The sequence below is a fragment of the Apodemus sylvaticus genome, chromosome 20 (assembly GCF_947179515.1).
Source record: "Apodemus sylvaticus chromosome 20, mApoSyl1.1, whole genome shotgun sequence".
Taxonomy (NCBI): domain Eukaryota; kingdom Metazoa; phylum Chordata; class Mammalia; order Rodentia; family Muridae; genus Apodemus; species Apodemus sylvaticus.
This window is the reverse complement of record NC_067491.1, coordinates 27,042,100-27,067,665: the sequence shown is the minus strand read 5'-3', so window position 1 is coordinate 27,067,665 and position 25,566 is coordinate 27,042,100. Positions and strand designations below refer to the sequence as shown.

The 25,566-nt window shown below is 38.2% G+C and overlaps 1 protein-coding gene across 1 annotated transcript in view; it reads left to right on the top strand.

The window, feature by feature from the left end:
* Positions 1-25,566, top strand: part of Lin7a (lin-7 homolog A, crumbs cell polarity complex component) — a 135,982-nt gene that overhangs the window by 39,573 nt on the left and 70,843 nt on the right. Inside the window, exon 2 of the mRNA XM_052165678.1 lies at positions 11,340-11,458. Coding sequence (XP_052021638.1) covers positions 11,340-11,458 — 119 coding nt within the window. The remainder of the gene's footprint in view (positions 1-11,339; positions 11,459-25,566) is intronic.

Genomic DNA, 25,566 nt, shown 5'->3' with positions numbered 1-25,566 from the left:
CTAACTAGCTTGCTGCATATACCCTCACTTCATTCAAACTAATCCTGCAGATAACATCCACGGGAATGGTTATGAAGTGTGAACCAGATTGCCTTAGTCTGTGGTTAAATGATCTCTAATAATTTTATCTAGTACTTATACAACAACGGTAACAACGATAAAAACAAAAGCCACTTATGAAATCTTTGAACAAACTCTGACCACTTGCTTACTTCTTGGACACTGACCTTTATCCAGTAGGGTGCTCCCTGGTTTGTGAGAAATCATCATTAAATATTTAAGAATTTTGCAAGACAATGATACCATATCAGGAGCTACAAGTAGGACATGATAGTGATAGGAGAATTTACACAACAGAAATCAGTGAGTGCCAGAAGTCAAGGCTGATTTGGATTTTGTGTGTTTGTTCTGGAGAGTCAGTTGTTAATCATCAACCTTCAAACAACTGTCGCTACTGCTCTCTGCCTCAACTGCCAGTGTCTACTGAAGTTGGACTTGCCTGGATGTGCTGGTTAGTTTTCATCAGCTTGACACATATCAAGACACACCTAGGATTAAGGAATCTCAATTACGAAGTTGCCTCCATAAGATTGTCTTGTGCACATGTCTTCATTAATGATAGACGTAGAAGGGCCCAGTTCACTGTGGGTGGTACCATCTCTAGTCAGGTGGTCTTGGGTCGTATAAGAAAGCTGGCTGAACAAACCATTGGGAGCTAGCCAGTAAGTAGGATTCCTCTATGGTCTCTGGTTTAGTACCTGCCTCCTGGCTCCTGTCTTGGTTTCTGTCTTAGTCAGAGTTTGTAATACTGCACAAAATATCATAACTAAGAAGCAAGTTGGGGAGAAAAGGGTTTATTCAGCATACACTTCTACATTGCTACTGATCACCAAAAGAAGTCAGGACAGGAACTCACAAGGGCAGGAACTTGGAGGCAGGAGCTGATGCAGAGGCCATGGAAGGGATGCTGTTTACTGGATTACTTCCCCTGGCTATCTCAGCTTGATCTCTTAAAGAACCCAGGACTATCAGCCTAGGGATGGCACCACCCACAATGGCCCTTCCCACCCTTGATCACTAATTGAGAAAATGCTTTACAGCTAGATCTCATGGCAGTATTTCCTCAAGGGAGCCTCCTTTCTCTGTGATAACTTCAGCCTGTGTCAAGTTGACACACAAAACCAGCCAGTACATCTTCCCTCAAAAATGAAGTGCAACCTGAAACTGTAATAAACCCTTGGCTCCCCTATGTTAGCTTAGGTCAGTATTCTATCACAGCCACTTCCTCCTGACACTTCAGGACCTTTACTTATGCTGTTATTTTTGGGATACTCCCAAAAAGATTGTCATCACTGGCTCCTTCCCACTCTAAACAAGATTTTCCTAAAGAAATGTTCCATGCCTACTGTGATCAAAGGGACCACTATGTAACATGCAGCTGTTTTCTGTATCATCTCAACCCTGCATGTTAGAACCATGTCACCAAGCTCATGTCCCTCTTCACTATGCAGCATGCCTTTGATGTTAAGCTACAGAGAAACAAATGGTAAAGCATATTCTTGTCTAATTATCAAGACCCATGAGGTCAGACAGCCAGAGGCACACAACAGCTATGTAAAGGCATTGAGAGCTAGAAGAGCCCTTACCTTTCCTGCTTCTGAATCCTTGGGACTCTGGAAGTCATCTTTAAAATGGTGTAATGGTTGTGTCAACTCTCCCCCCACGTTAACACATTTAGCTGTGTGAAAGAAGCAAGGCGCACAGATCCAACTTCTGAAAGTGTACATATGCAATTTGTCTCTCTTGATGGCCTTCTTGGACTTTGTCAACTTGCTCAAAATTAAGATAGATTCTGGAGGAGGAGATATCTTTTCATGGTCTGCATTCTGCAGTGGACGGTACAAGGATAAGAGACTTAGGAGTAAATAGCTCATATTATCTGTCATAGTACTTAATACGTTTTGCTGCCCTAGTACAAAATAGTTTTACATGGCCAAGTTCCAACTTCAGATGAATTATGGACCAAATTCTACATGCCAATCATGTTAGTCAAAAGTCATCATTGAAGACTGAAAAGATGAGTCCAGGATTACTTCAGATCACTGGAAGCTTGTTCTACTTGAGTTCCACCATTTCTTAAACTCACTACATTTCGTTTACAGCATTCCTTTATTATTTTAATGAAGTGTTATTAAATTTCCTCCTACTACTATTTCAGTAATCTTTAGATAGAGTCTTGACCATTTCTTTACAATCCAGTGTTATTATAAACAAATGCAACCTGAGACAATCTTCCGAATGTTTTATCCAGCTCATAATGCTGTGTGTTGTCATATTTAAATGATAATTTGTGTAAAACTTATCTGTTTTTTTTCTTCAATCTATTTTAAGGATTGGGTTAGAAAAATAAATAAATAAGTACATAGGCACAGAACTAAATACTGCTGGGTTTTGTTTTTAAGCCTGCCTTTCCCATTTATTGGTTGTGTAGCTTTGGGCCAGATAGTTCATATATCTAAGCCTTATTTTGTTTTGCAATGCCTGTATAATAGAAATAATACTAATCTCTCTGTATGCATGTGAGGGGTTTTCTAAGCACTATTATCTTTCAATGAATGGTAGTCATCAGTTCACATTGATTCAGAAAAATATCTCCAATCATCATATCTATCAAGTCTATAAATGTTCAAATTTTGTATATAAAAAAACATAAGAATATCTTCATGTGTACTTTCAGTCATCTCAAAATTATTTATTATATCTAAATTATTGCAAAAATAAAATATGTCATGTAAATCATTGTTATAGTCTACTATACTGTGGAATAATGACAAAAAGATCTACACAGATTTGGAACAGACTCATTCATTGATTATAGCTCTGTTTTGGACCTATGTTTAGTTACAGATGTGGACAAGAACCTCAAGACATAAACATCTGGCTGTATATGCTTTATTAAGCAACATTTTACATTTTGCCCAGATTCTAGAACACTATTGCTTCATTCACATTTCAATTCTTCATTATCGGTTCTCTCCCTGGAGAACAAGCTTTTTTCTCTGGATCTGAGTTTCCTCTTTTATATATTGAATATAATTGTAATTAAAATGGCAAGGACACACTGAAAATTCACGCCAATGAGTCTCAATACAACTTCACATTATGATTGCTGGGAAACTTTCAGCATTCTGATGCCCATGATGCCCAGGTCAAACCCAAGCTCAGTGAAATCAGAAATACATGTGAGTAGGATCCAGAAATCTGTGATGATTTTTTCTTCAGTATTCCCAGGTAATTCCAGTGGGCTGCCTAGATTAATAACCATTCTATTCTGTCATTTGAAAGTTCCCCAGGTGACCCTGTTGATCAATAACTCCTGCCTGAGAGAGGTACACTGGTAAATGCATAAGGGTTAATCTTTATTGAAAGGGGAAAAATTAAGAGCTCAATGTCTGACCAGGAAAGCCTGCAGAGCATAGAGCTGATGTGAACGTGCTGAGAGTCAAAGAAGAAAAACTGCTGAAAGTGAAGTCGTGGTGGAAATGGGAATAAAAGGCACCACGTTCAACATCGCTCAGACCCAGATTCTACTAAATCCCCCATTCGTGAGTGAGTTACTTAAACCCTGCATAACTGTGATGAGAACATTTGTAACACAAATGTTATTTGCCCCCAGGTACAATCACGTGAAGAGATAAAGTGAGTTAAAAGTTATGAGGATATTAACATACAATGACCTTAAGTTGTAGTGTTAGTGTCTCCTCACCATCTTTGGGCTGAGTGAATTACAATCAGTAAAAGCCTTGACATTAGGTAAGCAGTGACCTATGCTCAGTATGGAGCCGTGCCACTAATGAGAGAGACTAAGTATTCCCTAAGCCTGAGTTCTGACCGGTGTGTGCTTGTTTGCCCTTCTCCCATGGTATTATGCACAAAATGTTCCTTTGCCCGTACTGTCCCCATGGACTCACCATCCTTTTGATCTGAGAAAAATAGATGTATTTTCTTTATAAGTGACCCAGTCTGTGAGTTTGTGTTATAGACACAGAGAACAGATTGACACAGACTGGTATCCAGATGATGAGCTATAGCAGGAACCAGAAAAGCTCAGAAACAACCAGAAAGCTGAGAAAGGCTCAAGGCGCTTGGAAGAGGTTAGTCACAGGCTGTGTCGCTGCGAAAAGAGTTTAAGGATGATCCTAATGAGAGGTAAGAAGTTAAAAAGAATAGGAAAAGTTTATAATATCTCAGAATTATTTACTGGGGTCATGATAGGAATGTTGACAGAAATACAGTCAGTAAAGTACATGAGGTTTCTTATTAAAATGAGTAATAAATAAGATACTGGAGACTCAAGAGAAGGGTCACTCTTACTATCTAGTAGCAACGAAGTTGATGGAATTATGCCCATGTCTTAAGGCTTTATGGGATAAAGAACATCCCTGTGATGGACTGAAATATCAAATCCTGAAAAGACATTTAAGTAGCAAGCAGTCAGACAGCTACATGGCAACATTTAACTATATACATTGAGGGGGCAGTAAATTATTTAAAGACAGAAGATAGAAGTAAAAGAAAATTGGAAATCAGATAGAGATTTGAACAATTTGAAATCTGTATGGGTAAAAGAAAGAATTTCACTTCGAAAAGAATACAAATGGAATAACCATACAACTACTTGATGAAATGATTAATATGCAGAGCAAGTGACCAAGACGTTGGGAGAGACTCAAGGAAGAGTGTAAACCTATAGACATCAGACCCCTATGTCCATCTTGCAAGATACAAAATTAAATTAATTCTCCAGTTTTAAGGCTTTCTGAGTTTTTTGTTATCACATTTTATCCTTATTTGTACTTTGTGCTAATTATAAAATTTGCTTCCAAATTATCTGTTTCGCCTATTTCTATTTATTTTTTGGAGTACTAGAGTCTGTCTGTTTCATGTTGGTCTTATCACTGTATTTGAAGAGTAGATTAAATTTTGATTTCATAGTCTCCCGGATAAGGGAAATTGTTTCAGCTTGAGTCGTGAATTGCATGTCACTTATATCTGATTTGGATGAAAGTTTGAACTTTAAACGTCAGGGTTGTTGCTGGAATAAATTTAGGCTTTTGAAACCGCGGCGATGGGAGGAATGCATTGTGTATATCAGAAGAATCTAAGTGGGAGGGAGGCACGGGAACATGCTGTGGTTTGAAGAGCTCTGTCAAATCAATGTTGAAATTTAATTGCCATTCTAACAATACCAACCAGGACATTTAGAGAGGGATGAGTCACTAGAGTACTACCTTTGTGGATGGGTTAATTATCAGTGTATTCCATTACTGTAGACGTGGTTTGGTTCTCTTGAGAGTAGTTCTGTTCTAGGAGCTAGCTATGTTTTGTCTACTTCCTCCGTGATAGCTTCTGTTGGATCATGATTCAGTAAGAAATTCCTCACCAGGTTGCAACCCTTCAATCTTGACCTTCTCAGCCTCAAGACCCACTATGATAAATAAACTGCTCTATAAAGTAGCCAGTCTGTAGCATTTTCTAGAGCCTCTGAAAGATGCCCAAATCACAGATGACAAATCAAAGGTTGCCACTGCTTTTAAGAGTTTATAAAGAGTTAACCAAAGTTATAAAGGTAGATGGGTATACACATATGGTTCCCAAGTGACCTCTTTTCATGGTGGGGTGGCAATGTTAAAGAGTCAGTAACTAAGGTGGACTTTTCAGAAAGAAAAACCATTTAGGGTGGTTCTTTCCCTGTGGCTGCTTAGCAGCTGTGCATCCTTATCTAGTGTCCATGCTAAATGAAGACACACATAGACTGGAGCTTTTATGTTAGTAACTAATTTCGGCTTCATAAAAGGAAAGGCAGGGAAATTCTGAACAAGAACCACAAGAGCACTCTAATAAATAAGCCACAAGCTTCATTGACAGCTTTTAACTATTGAGCTGTCTCAAAAGTTTGTCTATCTTACAAGATCCTGGTCTTAGGGTTTTTTTGTATGTTTGTTTGTTTGTTTGGTTGGTTGGTTGGTTAGTGTGTGTGTGTGTGTGTGTGTGTGTGTGTGTGTGTGTGTGTGTGTGTTGTACAGAAACAGAATTGTGTATACAGGTCTCACATCCAGTTCTCAGCCACTTCCCTTTTGTTTCCAGCACTGGCCAGGCTTGTATTGGAGGGTCCATTGTTTTCCTCCTGTTGGCTTTCAGGATCCATTTATCTTTCATCACCTCCTGGATTTCCCTGGCTTCATGATGCTGGACTCAAATGGACCACTATCAGCAAGAAGGCTCAGGGCCCAAGTGCCATTTCTGCCTAAGCCCTCTTGACCTGCTCAGATATAGAAGACATAGAAGGCAGGTTGCTTACAATCCCCACTACCTGAGCAGCCAAAGAAGGCATGCTAGTCCTCTCAGAGCTTCCATTCTCTAACATTGGTCCTCTGAGACTTTCTTCCCATAGCTAATGGAGCAGAAGCAAATGTTATGTGATTTGCTAAAATTAGTAAAATAAATTCCTTGGAAATATTCTGTCTTTACCCAGGTAAAGGAGTGTGAATGACGTAACGGTACAAGATAATTAAGTCACTTTAACTTTCAGTAAGTCATACTGGAGCAGTATCTAGTTTTTATTTTGTTTTTCTTGGACAGTATTTTCTCATCCCTGCATGGCCATAGAAATCATCTGGAAACATTAAAAACCCAGAAGAGACTGGATACTTCTCAGAGATTTGGGGGTTTATCAGTCAGGGTTCAGATGTTTTAAAAAAATATTAAAATGAAAGTGGTCTTCAACCATAATCACTTCTATCAGTAATTCTTAGATGTCTTGAAGAATTCAACTTAGCATCCTTTTTATAAACTATCTCCAAAAATAATAGAATGCAAGATTTTCACATTTATTACTTATGAATCACTGCCATTTAGACTCTTACATTAAGTGGTTCTTTTAAATGAGATATTCAGGCTTTATTTTTATGCCTTCTCAATCAACATCTCTCAAACGGAGATGAGGGCTAGGAGCCGGTATATCAGTCAGCCCTCTGTAGTGAGCTTGAAAACAATTACATTTGGAGCCATTAATCTGCAACAGATTTTTAAAGGCCCTAGATATGCAATATAACCCCCCCCCACAGGAACTTGAAAATGTTCATGCCCTCCAGAGCTCTGTTATCAACCCTGGATACCTTTAAGCCCCATGTCCAGACATAGTGCAGTGCCATTCACATTGGAATGCCTAACCTGTGCCTGACTCCACATCTGTGTTTTTAAAGCTCTCCTGGTGATTATAATATTTGGCTGTGATGGTTAATCTTCACTCCCAACCTGACAAGATCTAGAATCATCACAGAAATGTGCTTGAATATGCTTGAGGGTATATTTCTAGATGATTGCAAAGGAAGAAAGGAAATGGCTTCTGCATGTGATTGGAACTGTGAGTGGGAGAAGAATCCTGGATTGAACAAAAAGAAGAAAGCAAGCTAAATACCCACAGTCACCTCTCTACTTCCTGACTGCCGATTAGTGGCCAGCCATCCTGGACTCCTCCATACCAGCACACACATGGATATACATATGAACACACACATATGCCATGAAACATGGGAACACATACATAAGAAATGCATCAAGTCCCATGGATGAAGGAAGAAGACATGTGTGCCAACTGAGACAAAGTGAGAGTAATGCTAGTGTAATGGATGAGGGAGCAAAGAGCCATGGGAACTCAGATGTCAGTGAAGACATCCTTGAAAAGAGATTGTTTGGTACAGGGACTAAAGCATCCTGCATGATATGCCTTCTCTCTGCCTCATCTTGTACATTCTCTCTTGTTTCACTTTTAACACTACTGTATGCCTTTCTGTCTTTTTTTTAAATTATTATTGTATTTATTTGCATTTCAAATGTTATCCCTCTTCTGGGTTTCTTCTCTACAAACAACCTATTCCCTACCATCTGTTTCTATGAGGGTGCTCCCCAAACCACCCACCTACTCCTGCCTCACTGCCCTAGAATTTCCCTATGTTGGTGGCATCAAGCCTTCATAAGACCAAGGGCCTTCCCTCCCATTGATGCCAGATAAGGCCATCCTCTGCTACATATGCAGCTGGAGCCATGGGTCCCTCCTGTGTGTACTCCTCAGTTAGTGGTTTAGTCCCTGGGAGCTCGGGGGTGGGGGGTGGGGTCCGGTTAGTTGGGCTCTCCGTGCTCAGTCTGATGTTTGATGTTTGGCTGCAAGCATCTGCCTCTGTATTGGTCAGGCTCTGGCAGAGCTTTTCATGGGACTTTAAATGACCTACACTTCCTTAATCAAGCCTTCCATTTTAGCTGACTGTGTCTTTTTTTATTATTATTATTATTGAATATCGTCTTCATTTACATTGCCAATGGTAAAACCTTTCCCGATATCCCTCCTCCCCTAAGACCCCCAATCCCTCCCCCTCCTCCTTCCCCCTGCCTCCACATATATGTCCCTCCACCCAACACACTCCCACATCCCCACTTCAGTTTCCCTTTGTTGAAGCCTCTATTGAACCATTACCTGACCATTCCTCCCACTGATGCCCAAGAAGGCCTTCCTCTGCCACATTTTTGGCTGAAACCATGTGTGCCCCTTGGTTGATGATTCAGTCCCTGAGAGTCTTGGGGCATCTGGGTGGCCAAAATCATTGTTCTTTCCATGAGACTGCAAACCCCTTCAGTTCCTCTGGACCATCTTCCAGATCCTCCACTGGGGACCCCATGCCCAGTCCAATAGTTGGATGCTAACATCTGCCTCTGTATTTGTAAGACTCTACTGTGTCTTCATGAAACATTCTTCATTTGCCCTTTTTCTGGTCTCCCCACCTACCTAGGAGCTTGCTTAGTGTCCGTCCTCTCTGGCCTCCCACAGGATGAAATTTGTCTTTGTTAGACACGCCTAGATCTCCTGTAGCACATTGCTTTTAGGCATATGCATCTTTGTGGCATATCTGTGACCCAAACAATGCATCCCATAAAAGCAAGAGAAGGGATTATCTCCTCTGTCACCATGTTTCCATCCACAAACAAAGGTAGCATTACTAAAAGAATGCATAGGTTGCATGCCAATGGAAATGTGTTATAATGGTGTGGCACTCTGTGGCTTGCTTTAGAAAGGGGAAAAGAGAGAGAAACATCAAAACAACAGCAACAATAATAAACAGGTTTCCAAACTATAACATGAGGAGCAGGAAGTGTTCAGCAATTCAGAGAGTGAGTCTGAGTGCTAAAGCCTTCAATAAACCCCCAAATTACCTGCACTTTATTTACTAGGTCATGGATGTCACTGAAGTTTTATGTTCAAGGATGTAAGAACTAGATCTCTCATTTCTGGATAGTTACTCTAGAAGCAATGCCATGGCTGGTCTGAAAAGAGAAAAAGACTTGTTTAAAAAAGAGATTAATTAGGGAGGCTGCATTCCAGTAGCACAGGTGAGAGACAATGAAGGCATCTCTGAAATAATGAAGTAGAGAATTCCATTCAGAGGGCAGGTTCAGATGGAATCTATAGAGCTTGCTGAGTAACAGCATGTCAGAGTGGGTGTGAAAGATGATGCTACAGCCAAAGCTAGGGAGTCAGGCTGCTTGGGGTCCTATTAATGGAAATACAGAATGCAGGAAGAGAAGAGCTAGTTTTCAAGAAAAAAAATAATGAGCTCAGTTTTAAACATACTGAGTTCTTTGTGCCCATGGCGTATTTGGGTAGAGTATTTTATGTGCTGGAAAGGCATCACATCTCAGCTGGTACATCAGTAATTGTAGATATGCCTGGTGTTGTGGAATTAGCTGTGCCTTCTCCCAGTTTATGTACTAGAAGTCAGACTTCAGAAACTGACAGGGTAACATTGATTTCATGATTTGTTTTACTTTGGGCTACAATTGGCAATAGAAATTACTACCCCAGACTGGGGAAAGATTCTAAAGTCCCTTCCTAGTAATTTGCTTCAGTTAGATACACATACCCATACTAAGCTTGCCCAAATTCAGAAGTGTAACAATTGTTCCCCATAGGCAGCTATGCTGTTATTTTTTTCCTCATTAACTTGGCAATTCCATGATTTCAGAAAAAAATATATTATTCTTGATAAGCTTTGTACTGCATATAACAGAACCTTAAACTGATTGATGGATGAATGGATAGATGGATGGATGGATGGATGGATGGATGGATGGATGGACGGACAAATGCATAGATGAATTTATAATCTTACTGCAGTAACATATAATATTTGCTCTAGCTTGTTGCCTAGGAATTGAAAGCTTATTATCCTACTGTTTAATGCCTAAGTGGCTTTTTGGTAGGGTGCTGACTACAGCAACTGTGTGGGAAGGAATCACTATAAATATTTTTAAATATGCTTTCATTACACTATTTTCTTTTGGCAATGTGAAATAATCCAAGTATTTCATCTTTCTTTGCTGGCTATAAAAAATAACGTAATTCTTGCTACATTAACCTTTAACTTTAACATTTGACAACTCTCTCAATATTATTTTAAAGGCTGGTCAATGGAGATATGACCACATCTCTGCTTTGAAAAGGTAGCATTGTAGAGCATACAAAGACATTGGAGAATAAGTTATTTCCATCAGGCAAAAGAGGAGGAGGAAGACCTAAAACAAGGTCCTGCCCACACTCCACACACACACACACATACACACTCCACAGTTACACACTTCCTCCAACAAGGCCACACCTTCTAATAGTATCACTCCCTGGGCCAAGAATCTTCAAACCACCACACTACTTATTGGACTTGGAACAAGTGGTGAGGTGGAGAAAGTTAGTTAAATCATTTTCTCCATAAAATACTTATTCTTAATATCATATCAGATTATGGGAGCATAAGCCAGCAAACTAGTAAAGTTTCTTCCTCATGGAGTTTATAGACAAAGAAAGGAGCTGAACAACAATCAAATCAAAGTACTAATCATTGTAACATTGCATTTACAATAAATTAATAAATGTCATATCAAAAAAGAAAAGGTACACGCTAAAAGAAAAGAAAAATACCAGTCCTGGCAGTTGTGGTGGGCACACTTCAAGATTTTAAGAGGCTGAAGTTGAAAGATCTTGAGTCTTGAATAAGTGTATTTAAGGCTAAGAAACACAATCAAAGATAGAAATAAAGCTTACTTTTGATAAGTTAATTGGCCTTTGACCAGAAGATGAAATAAAAAAGTTCCAAGTTATAAATTCTGATATTACAATGAATCCCACATGATGATGAAGTGGAATGATGTCACCACTCACTTGAAATTATGGTGTTTTGCTGATGTGATCATTTATTCTTCATCTTCATGCTAATGTTTTTCCCCCCACTCAGATGTTGCAAGAGCAATCGAACTACTGGAAAAGCTACAAGAATCTGGAGAAGTACCAGTGCACAAGCTCCAGTCTCTCAAAAAGGTGCTTCAGAGTGAGTTTTGTACAGCAATCCGAGAGGTAGGACGCTGAGAATTTAACAACTGCCTTCGGCCATATGTCTTCTGAGTAGAAAACATGTTTTGTCATATAAACAGTTGAAATTGTTAAGCTTGGAAGTACATCTTTGCTTTCTGTTTTTAGCTCCTTGGACAGATGATAAAATATAATTTAGTCTGCTAAACTCTTAAATTAGATCCAGGCAGAAATTACACAATTATTTAAAACTGAACATTGATTTTTATGATACCGGCAAAGGACCTGCTTCAGCAAGTAACTGTAGTGTGCATTCTAATCTACTGGGCAGTCACATGAAGGCACGTGGAAATTCAAATAGAAATAATCATAATTAGTGAAGTATTTTCTTACGGGTACACAAGTACATTTTTCATAGTTAAGACTTAGAAAGTAATTTCCTACCAATTGAAGTTATGCTTACTCAAATATTAATGCCTAGTGCGATAATGGAAATATTCTCAAATAGACTGCCATGCCTTTGTAGCAAATCTGAATAATGCTTCCTGACTAATCATTGTTTTTGTTAAATGAGGTAAAAGATGGGTGTTCATATGACAATTTAAATTTCATAAATCAGATCTTGGTAGAATTAACTTATTCAACTGATTAAGTTAATTGGTCACAAGACAATCTCCTTGAGATACATAAGCTATCTCATTTATTTATTAACCTATTATCCCTCAACCATCACTCACTAAAAACCCATTAATCAGAAACCATAGCCTATTAATTCAGCTTAGCTGTTGTTTTAGTAGTCATAGCCAATGGATCTTCTACTGGTCTCCTCCTAAAGGCCACGTGAACCCACTCAATACCAGAAACAGTTTGTTTTAGCACAGGATGCACATCTCTGAAGGACAGAGGCTTCTATCTTCCTTTGTAATTGCGAATGGATGTGGCTGAGAATGCATTTATGAGCATGAATAGGTACAAAGGACCTACTTCCCTGGGGCCAAGATGCACATACTCTGCAGATGTAAACTCTACCCTCTGCAATGCATTTAGAGTTTCAATTTGGTGGGGGTTTGCCTTATACTATGTTTGTGTTCAGTTTTTTTTTCTCCCATGAAATTGATTACAATTTGCTCTTATTGGTACTGAATATAGTCTAAATAAATAGCTGTAATTACATTACTGAGTTTCCAACCAGTCAGTTAATCAAAGGCTGAAAGGAAATTTCTCAAGATGCACTAGTTCTATGGCAAGTCTTCACCTTAGTACCAAATGTACAAGGTGCCCAGAAACTGGTAGGTTCCTCTCAGATAACCTCCTATAAAGGCTGTAGAAGTTACCACCTGAGTTCTCCAGACTCTTTTTCTCAGTCTTTGAGTTCATAATCTCTTGAGGCTTTGTAACCAAAGACTTTTCTTTTTTCAGAGATTCTATCATCTCTTTTGTGTCATACCATTCTGGTTTCTCTGACTGAAGGATAAGAAACATAAAATATCTCTCCTCACTAACTATATGACTCATGATCAATTCAAAGTCTCCATGTTCACAAAACTTGCACTCTTTGTCAATGAAAATGGTATAAAAGAACTGAGAGAAGAAAAAAGAGATCATGATACCATAGACAGGAGAAAATCAGGAACAGAGGTGATAGAGTTCAATTTTATCCATTTAAGGTCAGAAAAAAAAGAATAATTGATATATTGAAAAAAGTCACATACACCCCCAGGATTTGCTGTCTCAGACACAGCAAATCACAAATGTAAAACTTCAAAGGCACTAATGGTCTCAATGTATGAATAGACTAGTCTAAAAGGCAGTATAATTTCATGCAATGAGCAAAGTACATCCCCTAGAAGCAGTCCAAGAATAGGTTATATAAAGCTTCAGAGGCCATATAAAAACACTGGACTTTATTTCCTGTGAGGCATTCTGGGAGAGCTTTGACCTGATTTGACTTGTTCTGGGAAAGTCTTTCTGGCTAATGAAAAAAATACAAATACTGGTACAAAAGTAAAAGCAAGATACCAGAAACAAAGGACCAAGGACAGCAAGTTAAGAGATGAGATGGTGGCAGACACACAATAGCAGGAAGCCGTGAAATGTTTCACATATTTCTGAAATGAAAATGAACTGAGATTGATGAGTAATTAAGTATCTAACATTTAAGAGACAGTATTATCAGCAGGTTCTTAGTTTGGGGCTTGGAAAATGGATAGACATACAGAAAAATGTTATAACGAAGCACCTTATTTAGTACAATCAATACATGGTAAAAGCTAAGAATTCAAAAAAAAGGTCCACTAAAAAAGAGAGTGTAAACAAATTAACTACCTAACACTGTATAAACTTGAACTGGTACAAGTAACTTTATGTTCACACTAATGTAGATAGTCATAATTGTGTTCTTAAGAGTCAATACTTACAAAATCATATTGTCTGGCCGTTGTGTACTAGTGGTGTAGAATTGGCTGTGAGCTACAGTCTGCAGTTGTCTTCCTTATCATCTCTGCATTGCATTACATTTGCCGTGGGAAGCAGTGGCAACATTGTAACACAACAACTTGAAATGGTATTTCTAAGGAAAATGCCTCTAAAGGACGATACATCAAAGAATATGAGTATATGCTGCCAGATAGGTGAAACAAAAGCCAATAGAGTGACTTGAGGAAGTCCGTCAATAAGTTCCAAAATGCTAAATAAGCTTGGGCCAAGAAAATTTTCAACCCTAGTCTCTGTATGGCAGGCATGGAATCTCTTAAATTTTTGATGTCCATTTAAATAATCTTTAGCATTTTTTAGTGCTACAATGCGTGTCTGTCTACATAAATTTCTGCTACCTAACACTAAAACTGTATTATTGGTATTAACTGACAGAACAAAAACAGATACAGGTCATACAATTGCCAATAACATGCTCAAAACAAGAAGGTAGGGTTAGGCCTTGTAAAGACTGCGTAATATAAGCACCATCATTATTGTTGTTATTGTTAACATTTCAAAACAAGATACTGACCACACAACTGCCCATAACATGCTCAGAATAAGAAAGCAGGGTTATCCTTTGCAAAGAATACCTTATATAAATGCAACGATGATTATCCTTGTATTATGAGGTAATTTCATACTTTGCTATACAAGTAGGATGAGCCTACTGAGTCAACTCTTGGCATGTGTACAATGCTTTTAAAAGAAGAGTTGAATGAAATTTTATATTTTATGCTGAAAATCAGTGTTCAGAAAATATCAATAGTTTTCTTAACTGTTTTTTCAGTAATATATAATAATAAAGTCTGAAAAATGCATATTAATATCAGTATTGAGAGGGGGACTGTCAACATATACACCTGACAGAGGCGTTGCTCTATTAGTAGATGAGTGTAACACATTAATATGCCAAGTCACATGCAGCATTAAATTCAGCATACAGATTTTTTTTGACAATTTTTTTTTCTTTTTTGGTTGGATTGTTGACAGATATTAAAAGAACTCGATCAATGATTAAATTGCACCCATTCTGTGAATAACCTCAGAGTACATGATCAAGTAATAGAGTAATATGTAATGCTAAAATTCTACTATGAGATACATCTATACAAGCAGATAAGAAAATACACAAGAGTTGAACGAATGATGAAATAAGGATTGTATGACACTGGGTATTTTTATGATTTTTTTTAAAAAGTAACTTGAACACATTTTAGCTCTGCACTGAATAGAGAACTATAATAGTCTAAATTTTAAAGTTGAGGAACAAATTTAATGATTTCAGAATGGCAATGTTTCATTTCATAGGAGCAATTTAATAACAGAATGGTCACCAAGACAGGATTTTTCCCCCTAATATTTCATGCTCTGTGTGTCACATAAAGAAAGAAGCATATAAATGACCATATTTAAGAAACTAACTATTCATAGTTCTGGTAGGTGCTATGCATGCTAGTTAGGAGACAAGTAATGAATTTTACATGGCTGGAACCCTGCAAACTGCAATTATGATTTATCTGCAAGATATGTGGGCTGGAACAATGGTGGTATGGATGTTAGGAGAGCAGTGGAGTACTTTCCCACTGAATCCAATGCCCACCATGAGCTTGAACACATACCTTATACTGTTAATAAGGTCAAAACCTGAGTTAAGACAGATCACAGGACCAAAGAGGAAATACACTATTATTCTTCTAAGTAAACACAGCAATAAAAGGGCCCTTACTGAGCATATTTGAGCAAGTGTCCTGGTGGAATGGAAGAATATCTTTGAGGTATATACCCAGGAGTGGTATAGCTGGGCCTTGAGGTACAGCTATTCTTAATTTTCTGAGAAATGACCTAATTGATTTCCAAAATAAATGTACAAGTTTGCACTCCCACCAGCAATGGTGGAATGTTCCCCTTGTTCCACATCCTCACCAGTACTGTGCTGTCACTTGGGATTTCGACATTAGTCATTCTGATGGGTCTAAGAAGGAAGCTCAGCGTCATTTTGATTTGCATCTCCCTGATGACATTTCTTTATAAGTAGCAGATGTGCCGCCTGGTCTCCCTGGGGCCCACAACAAGTAAAGCAGGGTTTGGGTCTGACTCTGTTGTCTCATTTTGAAGCCCTTCGCCCTAGGTGGACCACTTTGTCTGGCCTCAGTAGGCAAAGATGTACCTGGTCCCTCTGTGAGATGATGCGCCCAGACAGGCTGGGTGGGTACACATGGGGGTGGCAGGGCATCCCTTCTCAGGGGAGAAGAGGAAGGAAGAATGGGGGAGGGGTTCAAAGTGGGGCCTGGGAGGAGGGGGACTGAGATCAGATTTAAAGTGAATAAATATAGGGGGAAGGAGACAAAATATCTCCTAATGACATATTGCTGTTCTCATAGCTCAATGCATCCCACAACCCTGAGCAAATAAGATTGTTCTTGCAGTAGATGGAAATTAACACAGAGACCCCCCAACCCTTTAAGAGTGAGAAACTTTGGAGTGCTCAATAAATGTGTTTTTTATATCCTTCCCCTCCAAGGCTCAGGAATCCATGTAATTAGAAAGAAAAGGAAGAAAGATTGTAAGAGCCAAGGAGAGAAGGCAGTGTTAAGGAAACAGCATTTTTGATACTCAGCTGGGTTGATGTGCAGAGTAACTCCTAGAAAACGTGCTGGCCCGCAGGAGACTGGTACAACTCAAGCAAGACAGAATCCCAGTTCAGAGAAGGCGAGGCGAACACAGGGGCTACCCCCAGTCAAGAAGCTGTTCACAAATGGCAGCTGCTGGAGTCGAGAAGGATCGGTTTTCTTCAATGGAATAACACTGGGTATATCAGGCACCCTCAGGGTGGCCCTCTACTCAGGAGTAGATGGCTGACATAAATTGAACTCCATGAATATCAGGGAATTTTCTTTTGTTTTTGATTTTGTTGTAAGAGAAAGCAAATGAAATTGGGTTAAGGTAATCTTGGTGGAATATGAGAACAGGAAAGAAGATGATAAAATATACTGTGTTTAAAGTCCCAAATACAAGATAAAAATAATATAAACTAAACCATTACCAGAGAACGAGAGAGAGCAAGAGCTAGAGAGAAAGAACTTTCTATTTCAGTAACTGAATATAAACTATTTTCATAGCCAATGCAATAAAAAAAATGTAATTAGTAATTTGGTTCCTCAGACCATATTCCAGATTGTAAAGCATTTGAGCTTCAGACTCTCCAGGATCATGTGGTCCAGACTTAATTGGGATAAACTGCCAGGAATGGCTCATGGTGAGGGTGACCTCCAACCTTTTTTACTGTCATGTGCATGTTTGAGCCAAAAGTACAAAACACAATTATATGGTCACCCAAATTATTTTCCTTGGCCAAAATGAGGCCAGGGGTAGGGACATTCTCGTGGAGGAGAAAGGGGGCAGGGAGGAGGTATGGGATATGGAATAGTCGGAGGGTGGACCAGGAGGGGAATAAAATCTTGAATGTAAGCAAACAAACACAAGATTAAAAAAATTCTAATGTAAAGCGTAAGAAAATATACCACCTCCATATGCATATTTTGCTGTCATAGTCTATAAATAGGATATTTGAGCCAAAATATCCTAATTCTCATCTATGACTTAACACGCTCTAGAGTTGGATTTCTCCATCTTCATTAAAGGTAGACACGGTTGTCCCAACTGCTTCCTCCCCATGGTTTGTGGAACCCTCACTATGATCTGAATTCCTATGGAAGCCACCGAGTTAGTCCCTGACTAACTTCCCTGGGTAGTTTATAGTATGAGGTCGCCAGTCTGCTAGGGTTTCAGAAGGAAACATAGATGGGATAGTCAACTGTAATGAACACACACCCAAAGCAGGAAATTAATGCTTATTACTCCCAGTCCTCAAGACTTTAAGATTATAGTTCCAAAGCATAATCAATGGTATCCTGACTGAACAAATCTCACAACCAAACCAAAATCTATTTTGGTAAAAGGCTGAAATCAGTATCTTTAATTGATATGATATACTGATATACTCCCTCCCCTCCTTTTTAAAATTAAAAACAGGGCACAAGATGGTGGCTTAATTGCATTTTTCCTAACATTCACAAGGCCTTATTTGGATCCCAGTGTCAAACACAATAAACTAAACTAAACTAAAAGTAAAGTAAAATAAATAAATGAATAAATGCACATGAAAATTAGTAGGCAATACAAGTCCAGATGACAAACTATGTACCTTATAAGTCTTTGAGGAATGGAAGTTATATTGTTTCTCTATTCCTTTCTTTTGTTTCTGGGGATAGAATTCATTAGCCCTCCATCTATTCCCCATCTAAATCTTATACTATTTCTCTATATAAAGTTTTCATATCACAGACTTAAAGGTATAAAATAAAATATAAAGGTATAAAATAAAATACTATGATGTTATCAGACTAATGTTTAGTAAGACATGTTTTCCCCAGGGGATATGTTTCCCAGCATGAGTTGGGTGAACACATTTACAAAAGTCAGGATGCATAAGCTGATGGTGTTCTATAAGGCTCAGTCTACCCGGTGAAACAAAATGTAGAGAATAGCTTCATAGAGAGAGCTTATGATTATTTAGACGATAGAGCATAGAAGCTGAATTTCCCAAAGAAACTTGTACTAGGATCAGGGGTAACAAGAGACTGGACAAAGATCACAGAGGAAAAAGCTGGAAAGAAGCAAGACTGAAGGGAATCAGGAAGAATCGGAGTGAAGGCCCAGTGTAGGGGGAGAGAAGGAAAGGACACAAGCAATAAGCGATACTGTGCGTTAGTATCGTAAACAGACAAATGTGCGAAGATTGTAGATGATGCATTCGGGCAAACCTAGGTCCACTCTTCTGTCAGTTACTTAATTATATCATCTTTGTACTTCCTAAATTCTGGAAATGTAAGACCCGATAAAAACCAAGGGCGCCCTAGCGCCCCAAGCCTCGGAAGGCGACACCCATATCACTCGCGAGAAGCTCTCTTGATGCAATAAGCTAGAAGACTTTTATTCCAGAACTCTGGGTTCAACAGCCGTACTCCACGCAGGGGTAGAGGACTGTGGACCCCAAGTGCAGAATTGCGACAGCTTTTATAAGTTTACAACAAAGCCTGCGAATCACAAACCAATCATTCCTTAGCATCGAGAGCCTGTGAAGTGCGAGCCAATCGATTTGTACCACGCCATAAATTTTTAGGCCAATCAGTTTAAATTATCAGAGCCCACGCTCTGTGGACCAATTCATTTCCTATTTTCTTGGAGGTCTATATCTCCGTGAACTCCTGGATGAGAGTGATGGCGTAAGCAGTTTACAGAAGCAAGATAAGCAGATAATTAGCTCATTTCCAGTTACCTTACAGGGCCAGGATCACCTATTCAAGGCCTTTTTGCCTAGCTCTTAAGAAAGGGTGGGCTCTGGAATGTGACCTTTTACCTAGTTTCTAACAAAGAGCACAAAGAGAAGGCTCTGGAATATGAAGTGATTGGGGTTCCTTAGAAGGCTGGAGTTAGAGCTTCTTTGGAGCGAGATAGCATTTTAAACTTCTGACTTCTTGGGGTCATTAGAGAGTTAGGCTGTATTTTCTATCCTTTCACAATCTTGATTGTGTCTTCTATTCAAAAAATAGCATAAGATAATAACTTTATGGAAAGACTAAATAAAATGAAACAAAATATTAAATATTTTCACAAATAGAATGCCAAGCTAAGAGTAAATGCTCAGTAAATGGCAAAAAAAAAATGTAAGAAAGATTTCCTGAATCTTCTGATAATAATTAAAATGTTTGATATCTTTTAATAGAAATAATAGTTGAGACAAAAAAAAAGTATCCTCACAGTTTCTTTCTTGAATCATGGGGGCAAAAGATGAAGCTTTTAATAAGAGGCATATTATATTATATTGTATTATATATCTTATATATAATACATATTATATTTATATAGTAAGAGGAATATTAAGAGAGATGTTGACATACAGTATTGCTTTTGAAATATCTCACTCAACATAGTAAGAGACCTAGATATACTGCCATATGATGACCAGGCATAGAACAGTGATGATGTCATAGGAGAGAAATCATGTGCAACATGAGATTTGTTCACCAATTTTATTGGATAAGGGGAATGACAAGAAGCCATTACACTGAACCACATAAAAAAGTAAATCAAGAGCATAGATAACCAAAGCTTATGTGAGAATATCCATTGATGGCTTCGCTAGAAATTTAAGTGTTATAGCCATAACAAAGCATGTCTAACAAAGGATAGAGCATATATTTCACAGAGAGATTTTCATTTTTATTTGCATGGTATGATTGGATATCTGATACATATATTGTTTGTATATCAATAGATCAGTGCAAGGAGCGCTGCCTACTGCATTCATGGAGTCCTGGTGTTGCAAGGATTCCAAAGCTCCTTTTTAGGTATTTTGAAATGTAAAATACCTATGTGGTTAACAGCGATCTCCCTTCTGTACAGCAGAACACCAGAACTTATTTCTGCTGATTGTGATAACCCTCTCCCTCCACTCCTCCTCCAGATGTTGTTTTCCTTCGTTCCCACTAATGAGCTGCTTTTTGAGTTCACATCTGAGGAAGATTATGCAGTGTTTGTTGTACCACTTGGCTTCCTACTTTCTCTAACTGAATACCTGAAAGAAGCAACTTAAGAGAAGAAAGAAATCTGGGCTCACAGTTTAACAAGGCATGTGGTCCAAACACAGTGGCTGACAAGGGAGCTGATCACTTTGCATTCTCTACCAGGACACAGATGAATGTTGGAGCAACTCTAGTTGTATTGCTTTGTTGTGCATGTGCACGTGTGTGCATGTGCATGCATGCTTGTGCTTGCCCCCTTCTGTGTGTGTGTGTGTGTGTGTGTGTGTGTGTTTAAATTTTCATTCATTCACTCTGGCACCTAAATTAACAGTATAGGATCTCCCACTTTCAGGATGGTCACCCTTTTCTTAGTTTATTGTGGATGATTGGAGCCTCCCTCACATATTCCCTGAGGAGTGTCTGCTGATTAATTTCAAATCCAATCAAATTGACCGCTTTAATTAACCATTGCGTTTGATCTTCTGTGCATAGCTTCTTTCCCACAATGCCCTGAAAGTTCATGCATTTCTGTCTCAAATAGTAGGATTTCATCCCCTCTTTGAATGGTTGGATCCTATTCCATCCTACAGGATGCACCACATCTTCTCTATGTATTCATCCTTTGTTAGAGACTTAGGTTTGTTTTGATACTTTAAAAACAGTTCCATGTATTTATTTACTTGCAAGGAGGGCCACATCAGGGCACTGGTGTAGAGGCCTGAAGACCAACAGCAGGAGTTGGTTCCCTCCTTCCAACATGTAGGTTCCAGGAATTGAATTCAGGTCCTCAGGCTTGGTGACAAGGATCTTTACCCACTGAGCTTTCTTGTAGGCTGTCTTTTAACTCTTAGTTCTTATGAGTAGTCCTTCAATAAACACAGAAACACAGGTCTTTCTTTCACTTTCCAATGTAGTTTCCTTTGGGTAACTTTGGGTGTACTCCCAGACTGAGAATGCTGAGTCATACATTGGTTCTATTTTTAATTTTCTCAAGAACTTCTCGTGACATTTTTTAGAGTAGTTTTAGAAATGAGCATTTGAATCAACAGTGTTCTGTATCCCCTTTGCTCCCCGATCCTGAATAATTCTGGTAATCTTTTTCTCTGCTTGACAATAGCCAGCCAACTAGAATGAGGTGGGATCTAATCATGGTTTTATTTGTATTTCCCCAGTGATCATGGACTTTTGTCTGCTTTAAGAAATGCATACTAATCTCTTTCATTCATTTTTTTTACATTAAATTACCCTGCCCAATTTAATCCTAAGTCCCTTCAAGACTCTAGATATTAGCTCCTGATTAGAGGAAGAGTTTGTTAATGCATCGGGCCATATGCAGGATTCTATAACAGGAAATCCTAAACTGAAGATTATGTATAAACATGATAAAGTAAGAAGCAACATATACAAGTATATGTATGTATATATATACTCCACATTTCCTTTGTATTTATATATATACATAAACTTATATATATGCATACATATATATGTGTGTATGTGTATATATATGTGCATGTATATACATATGTGCATACATATGTACATGTGTATACACACACTCACACTCATATATATATATATATATATATATATATATATATATATATACATACATACACAATAACAGTTTTTGTTTAACTTTTGTTATGTTAAATTCCTTCCCTTATCCTGCCAAAGCTACAGTTATTTATGGCAAAATGTGTGAGGTTGGTTTCTGTTTTGTTTTACTTTGCTTTTACTGTTTTAATGAGTTTTTTAATGCTTTTCTTTATGTACAGGTAGAGTTACATGGGTTCTTCATGTACAACCATAATCCTTGTATGAACATATCCAGGGTACTAGCACATTCAACAGTATTAATGAAAACATATCTGCTTTAAGGTCATTCATATCTCTTTCTCTTCACATTAAACTAAACTGGAAAATGGCAAAGAAAAGGCAGAGGGTAGCCTCCACATTTCCTTTGATTTTATTTGCGTTGCCAACTAGAGTGGACATAAAAGCCAGACTGTTCTGTGCTAAGTTTCCTACCAATGAGCATACACAATCAGGAGAGCTAATGTCTGAATCTCGTGAAACTGCATAATTTTTTTCATTTACATTTTCATTTTTGAAAAACCACAAACTTTAAAAGGAAGCACATTACTAAGTTTATATTTGCGTCATCATGAAAGTCTTGACACTTTTCCATGAAAAAAAAAAAAAAACCAAACTAAAACAAAACAAAAAAACCTAAATAACCAGAGAAAGCTTCATCAACTTAAGTGACCAAGAAATGCTTGAACTTGTGGGTAGATCAAAAAAAGAAGAAAACTCAAGTAGAGCCTCTGTTCACTTGCTATAACCTCCTCCTGAACTCCGACATTTTGCTAATATTTGAAGCCAATTGTGGTGAAAATAACAGCTGTGCTGTTCCCATTTTGTGTGCAACTAGGCGAGAACTGCCATTGTTTCTGGATTTTATGTAGCATGTGAAGGCTAATGACCCATGGTGCAACTGAGTGATGCTTCCTGGATACCTTTAAAGGCCAAGTTCTTCTGACAGTGAACTGTTTTTTTAATGAGGCAAAAGTCCTAATGGAAGAAAAGTCTTGGCAGAGCCTGTAAGTGTGGAGTACATGTGCAGTTCTCCATCCAAAAATCTAGTCTGCTCAGTGTGGTGAAGCCAGGGGCACTTACGCTTTTGCCATCAGTATGCATTAGTGTCAAAAGCTTTGCTTCTCCCTAAAAAGATGTCTTTCTTTTTACCAGGCCCTTAAAGTGTCCTAGTAATTTCATAGCTGTATCTTTGGAAATATATTCTCTGAAGGTTTTATTTATACATTGTTTTAGTTACCTGAAGAATCATGGCTTTTGCAGAGGAAAACTATTCATGTATATAGCTGAACTAGGGTCAGAAGTTTCAATGTGTGTGTGTCCGTGTGTGTCCGTGTATGTGTGTGTATGTGTGTGTGTGTGTCTGTTTGTGTCTGTGTGTGTCTGTGTGTTTGTGTCTCTGTGTGTGTGTGTGTTTGTGTGTGTGTGTGTGCACAGGAGAGAAGGATCTTAGAACAATTTGATGAGAAAATTTTATTTCAGTGACAAGACTTGGTTGTAAATGTGAGGTTTGAAGTTGAGGTCTAGCAGTTCCATATACTTGCAATTAAAGTTTTCTGCTGGTGGGAGACTCCAAATGCCTGCTGTTTTAGAGCAAAAAGTTACAGATGAAAAGATGAGAGCCTTCCCTGATACAAGAGAGAGGTCGAGGAAGGTAAAAGTAAGATACCTACTGCAAGGTATACCCAAGAGACTCTACAAACACCAGGAAAGAGAGCAGGACTCTTGCAAAGGTCACTTCTGTTTAGAACATTCAAATTTGAGAGCGGGATTGAAAATGCCTTTCCTTGCTAACAAAGGCTGCTGATGACAACTTTACAAGATGATTTTACTTCCCTTGAATACAAAGGACTGTGGAAAGCTTGACTTCAACTCAAGTGTCTTAGAGAACCTCAAGTGTCCCAGTGAGAGCCATGCTGCCTGTGCTGGGTGTTTGATCCTCTTTTGTATTAAAAGTCACATAAGCTGCGACTTGGAGTGCTCCCTGCTATTGAAATGGGCACAAAAGTGATTGAATACTAAAAATAACAGGAAAACACCCTCTAAATTTTAATGTCTGACTAAGCCAATGAAGGGTACTACTCAGGGAAATTTATTACAAACAAAAATAAATCATTTTAATTAAGCAATTTGGCTTCATTGATCTTCAGAAAGTAGCCTTGTACTTTTATTAAAAAAAAAAAGTTTATCCTTTGCAGTATATGACATAAACCAAGGACAAATGCAGGGGTGGGAATGAATGAGCAGCTAAATATATTTTAGTCCATGTTTTCACTGCTACAAAAAAGAATGGAAGGAAGGAAGGAAGGAAGGAAAGAAGGAAGGAAGAAAGAAAGAAAGAAAGAAAGAAAGAAAGAAAGAAAGAAAGAAAGAAAGAAAGAAAGAGAAAAAGAAAGAAAGAAAGAGAAAAAGAAAGAAAGAGAAAAAGAAAAGAAAAATACCTGAAACTGCACATAGTTGATCAAGAACAGATACTAGAAAGCTAGAAAGTCTGGGATCAAGGTGGCAACATTTAGACCTGTTGAGTCTTCTTGCTTCACACCCACATGACAGAAGGTAGAAGGGCAAGCCTGGATTCTAGCTTAGTTGCTGAATAGAGCTTTTTTTTTAAATAAGGACTTCCTCTCACAAACAAATAAGCAGCTTTTATGACTTATGCATATGAAATCCTTATTCCATGAAACTATCCCAATGACAGGACTCAATTTCTAGCAAAGACACAGTCAACCTATAGCAACCCGCAACAGTGGATTTTATTTAAGATAGTCCCACAACTTCATCAGATTCTCAAAAACAGTCATCACATACTTTCCCATTATTCACCCTCAAATAAAGACTATTCCCTAATAAGAGATTAGGAGACCAACATGAAATATTGTTCTTTTAGTTTGTTCTCTAAAGTCTTACCAATTCCAACTGCAGTTACACAGCCTTTATTTTCTTCGTGTGGGTTGTAAATCATCTGCATGGAAAGATGGCATCATATAATGGATGATAAGGATGGTAGAAATATGTGAAGATTATGTGTGTGAGGGTGTAATAGGAAGAGGAGGTGCAATGGGATATTTAAATGTATGCGAGACATTTAAATAATATGTATGAAATGAGAGTGAAGGCACTTGAATATCCACCAGTGAAGTGGTATCTCATTGCAGTCAGAATTTGTATTTATTTGATCATTAAATTGCTGAACATCCTTTCTCATAATTATGCCCATATGTGCTTCCTTTTCCCTTTCTGCATAAATACTATGCATATTAAAATAATAATTATAATAACAACAAAGAATAGATGTACTCACTGCAATTGCTTTTGAAGATATGGTTCATAATTTCATCAGGGAAATTGTAGCAATAGAATGATGACATCATTCATTAAAGAGTTTTTAAAATGCAATTGTATCTTTATGACAAGAACTTCAAGACTCTGAAGAAGGAAATGGAAGAAGACCTCAAAAAATGGGAAAACCTCCCATGCTCATGGATCGGTAGAATC